Source organism: Babylonia areolata, chromosome 16 (genome assembly GCF_041734735.1).
Source record: "Babylonia areolata isolate BAREFJ2019XMU chromosome 16, ASM4173473v1, whole genome shotgun sequence".
In the NCBI taxonomy this organism is placed as follows: domain Eukaryota; kingdom Metazoa; phylum Mollusca; class Gastropoda; order Neogastropoda; family Buccinidae; genus Babylonia; species Babylonia areolata.
The window spans coordinates 24300816-24318315 of record NC_134891.1 but is presented as its reverse complement, the minus strand read 5'-3'; the positions used below and the strand labels follow the sequence as shown (position 1 = coordinate 24318315).

The following is a 17500-nucleotide window of genomic DNA, read 5'->3' as shown; positions in this document are numbered from 1 at the left end:
GACTATCTGTGTGTAGAATTTGATTATAGTGGAGAGTGATCTGCGCTGTAGACTATGACCATCAGAACAGCAGAGGAGGCAGTTGCTGCTGTCTCGACTGTCTGGGTCTAGGATTTAATTACAGTGGAGAGTATCCGTGCTGTATGATCGTCAGAACAAATGACCATCAGAACAGCAGAGGAGGCAACTACTGTCTCGACTATCTGTGTCCAGAACAGCATAGGAGGCAACTGCTGCTGACTCGACTGTCTGGGTCTAGAATCTAAATATCGTGGAGAGTATCTGTGCTATATGGGACACGTGGAGAAAAAAAACTGCTTTGCTCTGGCATCCTGCTCATCAAGTTGTTATTCAGTAGACATCCAAAAGGGGCACGAAAAAAAAAAAGAAGAAAGATTTTGTTTTTGTTTTGAAACATTAAAAGGACACCCATTTATTCATTATAAATTATATAGTATCACACACACACACACACACACACACGTATATATATATATATATATATATATATATATATATAGAGAGAGAGAGAGAGAGAGAGAGAGAGAGAGAGAGAGAGAGAGAGAGGCAGCCAGACAGACAGACAAACAGAGACAAACAGAGACACACAGAGAGAGACATATATGAAAAGATGACACATGCTAATTTTATACGGAGGCACCAAACAAACTCTTCATGCAGTTCTTACGTCTGAGCTCAAACCAGACCCGTGCTTTTGGCGAAGGGGAACAGGATGAAGTGTATTGATTTAAAGATTAAAGAGAGAGAGAGAGAGAGAGGAAAAAAAGAGTGAGAAAGAGAGAAGACAGACAGACCCACAGAGAGACAGGGGGGCAGAAAGAGAGAGAGAGAGAGATGGATATGTAAATGAATGCTTCAGACGGAACGTAAGAAGAGGAGGGGAGGGGTGTGGGGGTGGGGGGTAAAGAGGAAGGAAGAGGAGGAGGAAGAGGACCAGTGGTTGGGAGTGGGGGTAGGGGTGGCGGGGGAGGGGTGGTGGTGGTGGTGGTCTTGCATGCTACTAGGTCTTACCGGTCTTGTCTCACAGACAGACGGGTCAATAATCTGTTCAGGAACACCCGAAGGGGTGGGGTTGGGGTGTGCGTGGGGGGGGGGGGGTGTATGTTGACTCAGAAGAGGTTCAGGATGGAGTTGTGGCCCAGTGATAACGCGCCTTACTAGGAAGCGATAGGTTCGAACCCCGGGATTTTTTTTTTTACTCCTACTCCCCAATCTCCCTTCTGTCCAATAGACCTTGAGTAGTGGTCTGGGTGCAGGTCTTTCTTCCAACGAGACCAGACGATAAACTGAGATCCCGTATACAGCATGCACTTAGGTAAAAGGACCCACGGCAAGAGAGAGAGAGAGAAAAAAAAAGATTGTCCCTGTTAAAATTCTGTTGAAACGTTCACTTTTGACAGAAAAAAAACCCCAAAACAAAATGCACTTGCAGACAGAAATGAAAAAGGGAGAGTGGGGGGAGGGAGGGGGGGTGAAGGGGGGGGGGGGCGAGGTATTGTTGCATCATGGTATTGCGCACTTCCCAGTGCAGAGGAGCGCGAATAGAGCACAGGGAGCTCTGTTGTGACAAAACGTATTACAATACAATTTGTATCGCGATACAATATAATACGATGCAAAATAATACAGTACAATACGATATAATACAATACAATACAATACAATACAATAGTTTCCAAGATATGAGAAATGATTGGCATAGTGGCCCCGTGAAGTATACGACAGGAAATGGACGTTCACAACCACAACGTCAATAATCTGTTCAGGAACACCCGAAGGGGTGGGGGTGGGGTTGGGGGGGTGTGTTGACTCAGAAGAGGTTCAGGATGGAGTTGTATTGTATACGGGATCTCAGTTTATCGTCTGGTCTCGTTTGAAGAAAGACCTGCACCCAGACCACTACTCAAGGTCTATTGGACAGAAGGGAGATGGGGGAGTAGGAGTAAAAAATGTAAGCTTATCTATTATTTATTCACCTTTCTTCTTTTTTTTCTCTCAAGGCCTGACTAAGCGCGTTGGGTTACGCTGCTGGTCAGGCATCTGCTTGGCAGATGTGGTGTAGCGTATATGGATTTGTCCGAACGCAGTGACACCTCCTTGAGCTACTGAAACTGAAAACTCACCACCACATCCCTGCCCCTTAACCGTTACCCAACCCACCCCTGTTGTGGTGACTTTACCCACAGGCCGTGTGGATCATCAGTGTCAATGGTCGGTGAACTTTGTGCTGTTCGGTAATGTGGGGAGGTGGGGGGATGGGGTGGAGGAAGAAAGATGGATAGATGGAGAAACGGACATGTGCATTAAACTTTCTGAGTTTTGAGTTCTGAGTTGAGTTCTGAGTTCTCTCTCTCTCTCCCTTTCTCTTCCTCTCTCTCTCCCCCTCTCTCTTCCTCTCTCTCTTCCTCCCTCTCTCTCCCCCCTCTCTCTCCCACTCTTCCTCTCTCTCTCTCTTTCTCTCTCTCTCTCCCTCTCAATCTCTCTTCCTCTTTCTCTCTCCCTCTCTCTTTCCCTCTCTCTTTCTCTCTCTCTTCCTCCCTCTTTCTTCTTCTTCTTCTCTCTCTCTCCCTCTCTCTTCCCCTCTCTCTCTGTGTCCACAATACAAACCCAGCCAGGACAGAAACCAATGATGCCCTTTTTGTTAAGAACATACTGGAATCAGAACTTTACTTTTAACTTATATGTCCAAAACGTGAATCTTATTCCGCGAAAATATTCTCGAAATCCATGAATGTTGAAATTCTGCTTACCTATGCCTGATACTAAAAAAAATCTGTTTTAGTTAATCGAGCTGTCTAGTTTTGTTAACAAAGCAAGTGAATGCGCGGATGCAAGCTGCAAAAAAAGGTAAACATTCCCTTGCACACAGAACATTGTCATCACTCATGTTATGGGCCAGAGGTCTGACAGTAAGCTATTTTGGACTTTGCCTGTGACTCTCTCTCTCTCTCTCTCTCTCTCTCTCTCTCTCTCTCTTTGTCTGTATATACATGTAGACATATGCATGCATGTGGGTATATGTGCAATTATGTGTATGCATAAGGGTGTGTGTGTTTGGGGATGAGTGTGTGCATGTGTGTGTGTGTGGGTGGGTGTGAGTGTGTGACAGTGTTCCCTTCATGATATTTTTATGATGATGATGGTCCGTTGATTAGTATTATAATTATCATTAGTAGTAGTAGTAGTAGTAATATTAGTAGTAGTGGTAGTGGTAGTAGTAGTGGTAGTGGTAGTAGTAGTGTTTACCATTGTTATTATTGTTGTGTCTTATCGTTACTGTTTTTGATGTCACAAGGACAGATTGGAAGACTAGGCAATGCCCTAAAAATCTTTATCCTTGAGTAATAAAGTTTTTTGAGTCTCGAATCTTGAATCTTGAATCTCTCTCTGTGTGTCCACAGGAGCTGGTGACCACACTGTACATCGGCACCCTGGGCCTCATCTTTTCCTCCTACTTCGTCTACCTGGCGGAAAAGGACGCCCCCCGCCCTCCTCCCCCAAACACTCCCAGGGAGGGGGAGAAAGAGGGCTCTCCTCCCAAGTTCAGCAACTTCGCCGATGCCATTTGGTGGGGGGTGGTAAGTCCAGGGATTAGGATCTTTTCTTTTTTTTCTTTTTCTTTTTTTTTAATCATTATTTTCATTTATACTTTTGTTTGTGGAACAAGTTTTGAGAAGTTTTGTATTATGTGAGGAAGACAAAGAAGAAAACAGAGGGGGGTGGGGTGGGGGGGGGGGGAGGGGGGTATTGGGGGGGGCGGGTGGGGGGGGGGTGGATGATGGACGAACGGACAGCAATGCTAGAATGGGACACGCAAAACTCTGGCCCTTGACACCCAGCAGATGAGACCTTGACGAATCTGGTGAACGGTTCTTCTGCACGGCGGCGCCCCACAGAGTTACAGAGTTCAGGGAGGGGAGGAAGAAGAAGGAGGAGGGGGAGGAGAAGGAGGAGAAGAAGAAGAAGGAGGAGGGGGAGGAGAAGGAGGAGAAGAAGAAGAAGAAGAAAGAAAGAAAGAAAGAAAGAAGCAGAAAAAGAAAGAAAGAAAGAAAGAAGAAGCAGCAGCAGCAGAAGAAGAAGAAGGAGAAGAAGAAAGAAAGAAAGAAAAAAAGAAAAAGAAAGCAAGAAGCAGAAGAAGAAGAAGAAAGAAAGAAACCGAAAGAAAGAAAGAAGAAGCAGCAGCAGAAGAAGAAGAAAGAAGAAGAAGAAAGAAAGAAAGAAGCAGAAGAAGAAGAAGAAGAAAGAAACAGAAAGAAAGAAAGAAGAACCAGCAGCAGAAGAAGAAGAAGAAAGAAAGAAAGAAGAAGAAGCAGCAGCAGAAGAAGAAGAAAGAAAGAAAGAAGAAGAAGAAGAAAGAAAGAAAGAAGCGGAAGAAGAAGAAGAAGAAAGAAAGAAACAGAAAGAAAGAAAGAAGAAGCAGCAGCAGCAGAAGAAGAAGAAGAAAGAAAGAAAGAAACAGAAAGAAAGAAAGAAGAAGAAGCAGCAGCAGCAGGGCAGGATGGATGATGGACGAACGGACAGCAATGCTAGAATGGGACACGCAAAACCATTTTGCAGAGACTCTGGCCCTTGACACACAGCAGATGAGACCTTGATGAATCTGGTGAACAGTTCTTCTGCACAGAGTTACAGAGTTCAGGGAGAAGAAGAAGAAGAAAGAAAGAAACAAAGAAAGAAAGAAAGAAAGGCAGACAGACAGACAGAAAGAAAGAAAGAAACAGAAAGAAAGAAGAAGAAGCAGCAGCAGCAGCAGAAGAAGAAGAAAGACAGAAAGAAAGAAGCAGAAGAAGAAGAAAGAAAGAAAGAAAGAAGCAGCAGCAGCAGCAGAGGAAGAAGAAGGAGAAGAAGAAGAAGAAGAAAGAAAGAAAGAAGCAGAACAAGAAGAAAGAAAGAACGAAAGAAGCAGAAGAAGAAGGACGAGGAGGAGAACAAGAACAAGAGCAAAAAAAACACAACAAAAAAAAAAAAACAAGAACAAGAACAAAAAAAACAACAACAAAAAAAAGAACAAGAAAATCAAGACCAACAAAAAACAAAGTGCGTGAGCATCTCTTTCTTGTACTCCATGAACCGTTCATTTTTTTTTTTTTTTATCATCTTAATGTCTTCATTCATTTGTTTGTATCCTTTCTTTATTCTATCTCATTTTGGGGGTGGGGGTGGGGGGTGGGGGGGGGGGGGGGGGGGGGTATGTCACACACATGCCTGTGGAAGGCTCTCAAAGCCCTTACCAGCGCTTTTGGTGTATACGTAAGTCAAGCGGAACGAGACGAAAACGAAGAAATGGGTCAGGCATTCGCTCTTTCTTCCTGTGTGTGTGTGTGTGTGTGTGTGTGTGTGTGTGTGTGTGTGTGTGTGTGTGTGTGTGTGTGTGTGTGTGTATGTGTGTGTGTGTGTGTGTGTGTGTGTGTGTGTGTGTGTGTGTGTGTGTGTGTGTGTGTGTGTGTGTGTGTGTTTTAAGCAGAGGTGGTGTAGCGTATAGAGATCAGTCTGCCTGCTTTGATGTCTTGAAACAGGAAGTAAAACTGGACGCGTTGACACTTTGAGAGGATAAAGATGGTATCGCTGCTTTGAGAGGTGGTTCGGATTCGGTAGGATGGAGTACAGTATTTTTGATATGTGTCTGTTTGGGGGTGGGGTGGCGGGAGATGCAGGGAGGGGGGATGTGTGTGTGTGTGTGTGTGTGTGTGTGTGTGTGTGTGTGCGATCGTGGGTGTGTGTGTGTGTGCGTGCGTGTGTCTTTGTGTGCGTGTGTGTGTGTGTATGTGTGTGTCTCTGTGTGCGTTTGTATGTGTGTATGCGTATGTTCGTGTGTGTGTGTGTGTGTGTGTGTGTGTGTGTGCGTGCGTGTGTACATGTGTTCGCGTGTGTATGTGTGTGTGTGTGTGTGTGTGTGTGTGTGTGTGTGTGTGTGTGCGAGCGCGCCTTGTAACCAGTGAAAACCTCTTTCGTCTCCAAAGCAATGACAAAGAACCTGTACCTCCAAAGCACTTCAAAGACCTTGTTTGTGAGGCGGTGTTTTGGGTGTGAGTAAGGGGGATATACGGGATGGGTGTTGGGGAATGGGGTATGGGAGGGGATGGGGAGGTGGGAGGGTTGTTGAGTACGAGGTAAGCTGTGTTCGTGAACCCGTGTAAACGGGTAAATGAGATGAAACACCGTACGGTCTTTGGTCTTTGAAAGCAACCTTCTTGCCTTCCCAAGTCAAAGAGAACCATGGGGTAACACCACGCCCAAATGTAGATAACTCTTTTCTTTTCAAACTCCAGTTCTTCGACATTGGACGCCCGCGCATACACGCGCGCGCACACACACACACACACACACACACAACCGCACGCACGCACATACAGACACACGCGTACGCACAGACACACACGCACACACACACACACACACACACACATACGCACACACACACACACACACACACACACACACACACACACACACACACACATACACACACAACCGCACGCACGCACATACAGACACACGCGTACGCACAGACACACACGCACACACACACACACACACACACACACACATACGCACACACACACACACACACACACACACACACACACACACACACACACACACACACAAGCTGCATGTTGTTTGTCCTCCGGTTCCTCTTCCTTCAAAATTGACCTGTCATTGTTGTTTTGCCCTCCAGTTCGACTGTAGAATTTTCTCTCTTTTTTTTTTAAAAACTCACTCAGTACGGCCAGTCCTCTCTTCTCCTCTACACAGACCCCTCGGATGTCCAGTGGGTGTATGAATGATCCAACCTTTAGCTTCCGTCGTCAGAATTGTGGTATTCTTTGCCAACATTCACGTCTTCAGTATAAGAGCCTTCCGCTTGCAATATTTTGATGATGGTAATTGGGGTGAAACGCTGTTAACGTCGTCTCTTTCGCCGTTCGTATGGAAAGAGTTAAAGCAATAACTGAATGTGGATGGGCGTTATTATTCATTGATTTCGTTAGTAAGTCATTTATATAGTTATCTAATTCTTCTTTTTTTTATATTCAAATTACTTTATTCGTTATTTGCTCTTCTATTTATCGATTTGTCTTATTTTATGCCGTTACATTTCATCTATTTCTTTGTTTCTATGTGTATGCATTATAGATAACTGTAACCTATTTACTCAGTAACGATTCTGACCCCCCCCCCCTCCTCCCCCTCCCCCCACTCCCCACTCTTTCCATATCCCCCTCATCTTAAGATTTCGTGAAATGAACTGCACTGAATTTGTTTAGCATTTCTGCGTTTATCCCTGCACACTTCACAACACCTGGGTTTCACCAGAATCAAAATAACTGCACAACCATTTCTTTATGTTCTAGTGCTGCAAAATATTATGTTCGAATACATGTGCTTATTCAGATTGAAGCCTTGGCCCCACACTGGGTGACTTCAAGTACATGTAACACAAGATACAATTGCTCTCTGTTCTCTATCTCTCTCTCTCTCTCTGTTTGCCCCTCTCTCTCTGTCTCTCTCTTCTGTGTCTCTGTCTCTCTCTATATATGTTCGTGTCTGTCTGTCTCTCATTCTCTCTCTCTCTCTCTCTCTCTGAACAAACAGAAAGCATCTGAAAATATAATAGCACCTTTTTTGACAAACTTATTCAATCATCTTTTTAATGTAGGCTATTTTCCATCAGATTGGACTCGTTCAGTCATTATTCCACTTTTGAAAAAAGGCGATGCGAACAATCCTGAAAATTATAGAGGTATTTCCTTATTAAGCGTAATTAGTAAAGTTTTCACATCAATACTAAACAGGAGGTTGTACGAGTGGGCCGAATGTGAAGGTAAAATCTCGGAAGAGCAAGCTGGTTTCAGAAAAAGTTACTCTACGATCGATCACATATTTACTCTCTGTAGCATTATCCAAAAATGTTTAAATGGAGCAAGGAAGAATAAGCTTTATATTGCTTTCATAGATTATCAGAAGGCTTTCGACTCAGTTGATCGAAATAGTCTATGGGCAGTGCTTAACAAGATAAGAACATCAACCAAAATGATCCGAATATTAAAAGCGATGTACAGTACAGTTCAGTCTTGTGTCCGATGGGGGCCTTATGTTTCAGAATTTTTTGATTGTCCTGCAGGAGTAAAGCAAGGATGTTTGTTGTCTCCCTTGCTTTTCTCGCTTTTGATTTCAGAAGTCGCTGACGAGGTGACCAAGAATGGAAAACACGGTTTTCAGTTTTTGCCAGGCTTACAAGAAATATTTCTGTTATTGTTTGCAGATGATATTGTCTTGCTGTCATCGTCACCAGCAGGTTTACAAAATCAATTAGATAATCTTAACAAAGCATCTAAATCTCTTGGACTGACAGTAAATTTGAATAAAACAAAAATAATGGTTTGCAGAAAGGGTGGCCATCTGTCTAAAGCAGAAAAATGGTATTTCGATGGAGACGAAATTGAAGTTGTAAACAATTATAAATATCTGGGTTTTATGCTGTCTACCAAGTTATCTTTCATTTCTGCACTTGAAGAGTTCGCTGGCAGGGCAAAAGGGAGGGTGGTTGAAATTATGAGAACAATGTGGAGTCTTGGCAATATGGACAGAACCGTGTTTTTTAAACTCTTTGATGCGCAGATAAAACCTATGCTATTATACGCATCTGAAATGTGGGGAATAATGCGCTTCAAAGCAGTTGAGTCTGTCCATTTGTTTGCTTGTAAAAGATTTTTGAGTGTCAGTCCCAAAACCCCAAATGTAATGATCTATGGTGATCTTGGTCGATATCCATTATACATTGATAGTTGCATCAGTACTTTGCGATACTGGTTTAAGCTAAATCAAATGTCTCTATCGAGAATCCCGAAACAGGCGTACCTAATGAACGTAAATAAGATGACATACAATGCTGATATGTCTTCAAGAAACTGGGCAGATGGACTGAAACATTGCTTAGACATTTATGGGTTTTCAGAAGTTTGGATAAATGGCGGGGTTGGGGATGTAAATGTTTTTCTTAAAATATTCAAACAACGCATGATAGATGGCTTTAAACAGGATTGGGCAAGCAAACTCAACGGAAGTAATCGTTATGAAACATATAGGTCATTCAAATCCTTATTACAACCTGAAAAATACTTATCTGATCTTACCATCAGTAAATTTAGATCAGCCTTCATTAAGTTCCGTTTTGGTATAAATGAACTAAAAATAAATCAGCGTTATTGTGATGTTTTGAAAAACTGCCCATGTGGTGGTAGAATAGAGAACGAACTACATGTACTAACAGCTTGTCCATTATATGATGATATTAGAAGGAAATATTTGCTCAAGCATATGCAACATATTAGAAATCTGTCATTATCATTTCTGCTGCAAAACGAAAGTTGTAATGTGACCAGAGATGTTGCAATGTTTGTTTTTTATGCATTAAGACTGAGAGAAGAGTACTTTCAGCCCTAAACAGACATATCAGCCTTGTGCTTTTCATTTAGTTTACTTGTTCTCAGTGAGCTCACTGTGTATTATGTGGATTGTTTTCGTTCTTCCTATTTTATTTTAGTTAAGCTGTGTGTGCAACACGTGCACCCAAAATGTATACAGGTCGGTGACCTTACATTAAAATTCTTGCGTTCTTGCGTTCTTGCGTTCTCTGAACAAACAGAAACACAAATCCTCCCACAATACACGCACCACCACCACCCTAACTCTCATTTTCTTCAGTTCAGAACCAGTCAGTAAAATGGGGAGGAAATCACAAAACGGTAATATTCCCCAACATCGCACAAACAAACCTGTGATTGGAGGCTTTCCCAGGAGAGAGGCCATTTGTGTGTGTGAGAGAGTGTTGGTACAGTTAAGTCCAGCGAACCAGTCAATAATAAACGCTGTAAGTCATGTGTGGGTGTGTGTGGGTGTGTGTAGGTGGGTGGGTGGGTGTGGTGGCTGTGACAATGCAGGTGCAGATTGCTCGGTGACTAAATCCCACCGCTAAATCCCCACCATTGAGGCTGACTGCAGAGAGCAAGGGATCAACCATCAGTGGTGACGTCCCATTGTATTTCGTCTGATGGGGTTTTTTGGACAGCGCTGATGTGGATGAGTGATGGAAGCGTGTGAACAGTGTGTCATGACGTAGGGGGTTGCGGAGGAGAGGAGTTGGGGGTGGGGGTGGGGGGAAACGGTTGGGAGTGAGGATGAGGGTGGGGGGGTTGTAGTGCCAGCTGACTGTCCCTGTGGTCACTTCCTTGGTGCAGTTTGTTGGAATGCTCTACCTTCCTTTCACTTTTATTTAGGGTGGGGATGAAAGTGGGGCGGGGGGGGGGGGGGGGGGGGGTCAGAATGGTTGCAAAAGTTTGCTGGACACATTTTACATCTAAGGCAGGACAACAACACAAAATATGGACTTATCTTCGTTGACAGTAATTTTTTTTTTTTTTTTTCACAAACGTCAGTGCCGATTGTTTTCCCATTTAGAATACAATGGCAAGCACTTTTAGAGATACCAAATGTAAATTTCGCGAATGCACTCTTTATATGCATACACTTTTTTCAGTTTATTGTATGGTTCAGTCCTCTCACGTGTGTTCCGACAATACTACTACACAGTCTAAAAAAAGAACGAAGAAAAATTCGTATTCGGAGGTACATAAGACTTTGCCCTTTTTGCAGGATTACTCGTCTGCCTGTCTTGTCTTATCTTATCGACTTGTACTCAATGACTAGGGAGACCCCTCCCCCCAAAAAAAAGTGTGTGAGGCCAGGGGGTGGTGGGGGGGAGGGGGTGCAGGGGGAGGGGGGAGGGTCTCGTGGGGGTGGGAGGGGGTGGGGGGAGGGGTTTAGGGCGGAGGGGTTGGGAGGGTAAGGAAGAGGGGAAGACGGTGGTGGTGACAGCGGAAGAAGAAGAAGAAGCAGAAGAAGAAGAAGAAGAAAAAAAAAAAGAAAGTCTCATCTTCAGGAATGCTGTCTGGCACTTCTGTCTCTGACTCAGACAAACGGGAGAAGAGGATGGAGGTGTGCGTGTGTGTGTGTGTGTGTGTGTGTGTGTGTGTGTGTGTGTGTGTGTGTTATTGTGAGTGTCTGTGTGTGTGTGTGTGTGTGTGTGTGTGTGTGTGTGTGTGTGTGTGTGTGTGTGTGTGTGTGTGTGTGTGTGTGTGTGTGTGTGTGTGTGTGTGTGTGTGTGTGTGTGTGTGTGTGTGTGTGAAGGGGTGGTGGTTGGTGGGAGGGGGGAAAGGAGGGTAGGTGGCAGGCAGGCAGGGAAAAAGGAGGGGTGGGGGATGGGGGTGAGGATGGGGGCAGTGCGTGCCTGTCGGCGCTTTTATGGTTTGTCACTGTATTTGGGGGGGGGGGGGGGGGGGGGGGGGTTAAAAAGTAAGAAAAAAAAGACAAAAAGGAAAGAAGAAAGATAGAAAGAAAGGGAAATGGAACAGAAAGGGGACCACCTACCGTACCAATCTCTGTCGCAGTTTTCCTGTCGTGACAACTGATGGTAGAACTGTACACACGTAATTCTTTTTCTCCAGGGGTTAAAAGTTGTCCGTAGAAACCTGTATTGGCTTTCATTAGCTTTTTCATTTGGGGTTGGTAATCCGGTTTCCAACTGACGTGATGTTCTTCTTCCCCCCCCCCCCCTTCTTTTTCACTCTGGCAAGACATATGTGGGATGGGTAATGGAGGAAATGGGAGTGTGTGTGTGTGTGGGGGGGGGGGGGGGGGGGGGGGGGGCGGGTGGGTAGGTGGGGGCTTGAAACATCAAAGATGCGAGTGGTGTGCGTCTATTTATGGACACCAGCGGTTGATTGGGGTGGGGGGTGGGGGAGGCAAGGGTATGATTATGCAGATGCTATGGGTGAGAACGTGAGAAGTGAAACTATAACGGATGCACACACACACACACACACACACACACACACACACAACACACACACACATATATATATATATATAACAAATCTAAGCCCAAATTCCTTCGTTTTCTATGAAGAAGACGGGTCAGAAGTGTGACAAACCAGTTGCTGACACGAGCATTAACCCTTTCACTGTCATTTATGCAGCAGCTAGGTAGCCATGTCGCTGAAGGGTGACCAGATCATGGGTCTGTTATCCATGAACCTCCTGCTCTTCACGTTCGGTGGTTGTATAGGCTGTATTTTCTACACATCACAGGGGGAATCCCCTGCAAGCTATTCTTAGACATCATATTTTCTGTGTTTATAGCACAAGGGAATTTTGCTCTCTAAACTGACTGGCGGTGAAAGGGTTAATGAGAGATTTTTTTAAACTTACACTGACACTCTTCCACTGCACACCCAACGAAAACTACGGCTTCGTCACCTTAATATAATAAAATAAATAAGTGTGTAGCCTCCTGGCGACCTAACATCGATGGTTCCCTGTGGACTGCCGACGCTGGAACTGCGACGGACGAACCCGGGTGTGGCTGTGTGTGGGGGAATCTAAATGAGCGGCGTGGGAGTAATGCCACTGAAACGGTGCAGATGATGGGGCAGCAAAAAAATAAATAAATAAATAAATAAATAAATAAATAAATAAAAATAAATAAAAAGCCCGAAGACATCAGCTCTTGATTATACTATTATCTGTATTAGCGAGAACAAAAGGTGGCAGAATGGTTATGACGTGTGGGTCTAAGTTCGGTTCCCGATCTTGCCCTTTCTCCTCAAAGTTTGACAGGGAAAATCAATCAAACTGAGCGTCTAGTCATCCGGATGAGATGATAAACCGAGGTCCCGTGTGCAGCACGCACTTGGTGCACTGAAAACCAAGAGAGGCAAGGCCTTCAAGACTCACTTGTGATAAATTAAGTCCCCTAGCATTAATTACAGAGTAATTTCCCTTTTTTACTATCTGCACCAAAACGTTTGCAAAATAAATAAAACTTCCATGCTGAGCAAAAGAAGTTCCTGTTTGAACAAAAAAAATGATAATAATGACTGCTCTTGTTGTTGGGTCAGAATATCAGATCAAAGTGCCCAGTTTAGTGAATACAAAAAAATATAAATATAACAGTAAATGTAGTTTGCATATAATTAGGCTTCATTTTTTATTTTTTTGTGCCCATCCAAGAGGTGCCATATTGTTTTAAACACGATGACTGGAAAGACCTGAACTTTTTCTATTTTTAAGCCTAATTTGGTGTCAACTGACAACGTACTTGCAGAGAAAATGTCAATGATAAAGTTTACCACGGACACACAGACACAGACACACACACACACACACACACACACACACACAGAGACAACCGAACACCGGGTTAAAACATAGACTCACTTTGTTTACACAGGTGAGTCAAAAAACAACAAACAAACAAAAAAACACATGACAGCATCAGTTTTGTCCTCTGAGTTTAGCTCTCAGACTATTATCAAATTCATTACGGACCAAGTATTGTTCTAATGTCAAGTGCATATGCTTTAGTAACCTGACAATTGAGCATATAATTTTTGACTGTAGCTTGATGAAGCCTTATGTACACGAAAGTGTGTCTTCACAAGTGATTGAGAACGTTGATGTTTTTGACTTTTTGCATTCATTATCAGTTGTTTCGCTTGTCAGTTTAACGACTTCTCTATTACGAAGTCCTTTAAGTAATTTCTTGTAATTGTATTTAGATTTTTTTTTTATTTCACCCACATTTCACCCTCATTTGCCCACTTTCCCCCAACCCTCCATTCATTCATATCTAATAATATTCATAAATACTTTAACAAAATGTCTTCAAGGAGGCGTCACTGCGTTCGGACAAAACCATATACGCTACACCACATCTGCCAAGCAGATGCCTGACCAGCAGCGTAACCCAACGCGCTTAGTCAGGCCTTGAGAAAAAAACAAAAACAAAACAAAACATAAAACAAAAACAAAAAAACGGGGGAATAAATAATAGATAAGCTTACATAAATAAATAAATAAATAATAATTATAATATAGAAAAAGGTAGTAGTAATAATAATAGTAATACCAATAAAATGATAATAATAAAAAAATAAATAAATAAATAAGACAACAATGGTGATAAATAAGCGAATAAATGTAAAACATGAAGACACACATTCACACATACACCCACACATGCATAACAGAAATGCACCAAACATGCAGTTTCACAGATATGAAAGCACAGTCAAATACATATAAACGTACATGAGCTCCAACACACACACACACACACACACACACACACACACATTACCTTGCACCTCCTCTACCCCCCTCCTCCACACACCGATAATTATGTGTGACGGGACATTAAACAAAATTCCTTCTCCTCCTCCTCTGGCAACAATCTTGCAGAAGAAATCCATTCTGGTAGGTAAAAAAAAAACCGTATGTGCATGTACTCAAGGTCTGACTGTGCGCGATGGGTAGGTATTACTGCTGTTTGGATATATCTTTGGAGCAGTTGTGGTGAAGCGTATCATTATGGGTTTGTTCGAACGCAGTGACACCTCCTTGAGGAACTGAAACTGAAAGTGTAACAGTATACTATGCATCATCCAATGTGTGTGTATGAAAGAGAGAGAGAGAGAGAGAGGGAGAGAGATGCACATTTCTCATTTTCTAACTTATTCGTCGGTGCTAGTTTTTTTGTTTTGGTTTTTTTTTTGTGAGGGGGGGGGGGGGGGGGGGGTGGGCTTATTCCTCGGTGCTAGTTTTTTTTTGGGGGGGTTTTGTTTCTCTTTTTTTTTGGGGGGGGGGGGTCAGGGGGGAGTCAGGGCGGGTGTGTGTGTGGGGGGGGGGTTGTGGTAATGTTTTTCGGGATTTTTTTTTTTTTTTTTTAAGTATACCATAATCATTATCAAGTCCATTTCAGTTTTGTTAACCATCGTTCTGCACTGATAAAAACCTGTGCCGTAATTACTTTCATGCAAGAGGGATAGAGTGAGAGAGAGAAAGAGACAGACAGACAGACGGACAGGATAAGGGACAGACAGGCAGGCAGGCAGACCGTCAGATAGGCACACACAGACATACACTCAGACGGAGAAGGAGAGACAGAAAAGTTACACACACACACACACACACACACACACACACACACACACACACACACACACATACACACACACACACACACACACACACACACACACACACACACACACACGTACACACACGTAAACACACACAGAGACTAAAACTGAAACCGAAACTGAAACTGAAATTGTTTAATGTCATCAGCAGAAACGCCATAGTGACATGGGGTTCACAATTTCATGTGTCTTGTCGAAAAACAACAACATTAATTAACCACGAACAAAGAAATGCCTCAAAGACTGTTCTTTACGTGCAGACAACAAGAGAGAGAGACTCAAAGACACGACAGAGAGACAGACACACACACACACACACACACACACACACACACACACACACACACACACACACACACACAGAGAATGACTGACTGACTGACTGACTGACAGATAAAAGAAGTCTGACATACATACAGAGAGGAAGAGACATAAAGATAAACAGAGAGAGATACACGGAGAGATAGAGAGAGACGCAGACAGACAGACCGAGACATGCAGACAGAAACAGAAACAGAGAGACAGCGAAACACACACACACACACACACACACACACACACACACACACACACACACACACACACACACACACACTCACACACAAAAAATCAGTTCTTTCCAGTCATCTTGTTTAAAACAATATTGCACCTCTGGGATGGGCACAAAAAAAATAAAAAATGAAGCCTAATTATATGCAAACTGCATTTACTGTTATATTTATATTTTTTGTATTCTCTGAACTTGGCACATTCTGACCCAACAACAAGAGCAGTCATTATTATCATTTTTTGTTCAAACAGGAACTTCTTTTGCTAAGCATGGAAGTTTTATTTATTTTGCAAACGTTTTGGTGCAGATAGTAAAAAAAAGGGGGAAAAAAAGGGGGAATTATGCTAGGGGACTTAATGTGTGCATTGCACACCCAATATCACTACTAAATTTGTTTTAAAAACCCGTTAAATGAAAGAAAGAATGGACAGGCGGTGCAGAATCTCCTCTCCAGAAACACAACACCGGTCATGACATAGACTGGCTTTGTCCCCCCCTAAACTCTTTTTTTGTGGACAGCTGTGTCTGTGTGACGGCTGTCAAGTGTCAGTCGCACAGACAGACAGACAGACACACACACACACACACACACACACACACACACAGAGAGAGAGAGAGAGAGAGAGAGAGAGAGAGAGAGAGAAAGCGATACAGAGAGATATACAGACACAAAGAGAACATGAAGAAAAACTGTGGAAAATGGCCACGCTCACACAGACAGTCAGGCAGACGAGAGGTCTATAAAGTTGGAGAGGAGAGACAATCAGATTTTTCTCTCTTTTTTTTTTTTTTTTTTTTTTTTTTTTTGAGCGGACCGGAAATGGAAAGAGAGCAGCGGAAGGTCCGGAACCGGAAGTTAATCATTTTGAGGAAGGCGGGAAGACTGGAGGGGAGGAGGTTGAGGGGATTCCACTCTGTCCTCCCTGTGTGTGTGTGCGCTTCATTTGATGGGCTGTTACCCCCCCCCCCCTCCTTCCCTCCATCTGTCTGCCCGTCTGTCTGTCTGTCTGTCTGTCTGCCTGTCTGCCGGTCTAGCTGCCTCTCGTTTCCGTTTCATAATGTAATATATTTTTTGTCTTTATTGCGGAGAGAAACAGCAACAGCAACAACAATAACAACAACAACAACAACAACGAGAACAAGAACAGCAACAACCACAACCGCATCGACAGCAATAACAGCAGCAACAACAACAGCAGCAGCAACAACAACAGCAGCAGCAACAACAACAGCAGCAGCAACAGCAATAACAGCAGCAACAACAACAGCAGCAGCAACAGCAATAACAGCAGCAACAACAACAGCAGCAGCAACAGCAATAACAGCAGCAACAACAACAGCAGCAGCAACAGCAATAACAGCAGCAACAACAACAGCAGCAGCAACAACAACAGCAGCAGCAACAGCAATAAAAGAGCTACACAAAGACGTCAGAGATTTGTTAAGGGCTGCAAAACAACAACAACAACAATAACAACAACAAAGAAAGGAAAGAAAGAACATATTTTTTTTAAAATGTTAAAAAAATAATAATGTAATAATTTACTGTTGATTTAAATTGTGAAATCTTTTAAGCATCCTCTTGTATTTGGGGAAATTACGCTTTGGGGTTAAAACATATATATCATCATCATTATCATCATCATCATCATCAAAAGATCGCAACCGTCACAAGATATTTGTGAACATGATTAACTAAAGAGGGGCAGAGATAGAGAGTTGATGATGAAGAAGATGATGAAGATGAAGAAGAAGAAAAAGGACGAGGGAGAAGAGGAGGAGGAGAAGAAACCAAAGCATTTCTCATCTTCTAAAAAAAAAAAAAAAAAAAAAAAAAAAAAAATTACTTGAAGAAAAAAAGAAAAAAAAAAAGGATCGCAACTCTCAC

At 43.0% G+C, this 17500-nt stretch overlaps 1 protein-coding gene across 1 annotated transcript in view; it reads left to right on the top strand.

The window, feature by feature from the left end:
* The window catches only part of LOC143290939 (potassium voltage-gated channel subfamily KQT member 1-like), a 257795-nt gene that overhangs the window by 201328 nt on the left and 38967 nt on the right, over positions 1 to 17500 (top strand). The window contains exon 5 of the mRNA XM_076600513.1: positions 3423 to 3599. Coding sequence (XP_076456628.1) covers positions 3423 to 3599 — 177 coding nt within the window. The remainder of the gene's footprint in view (positions 1 to 3422; positions 3600 to 17500) is intronic.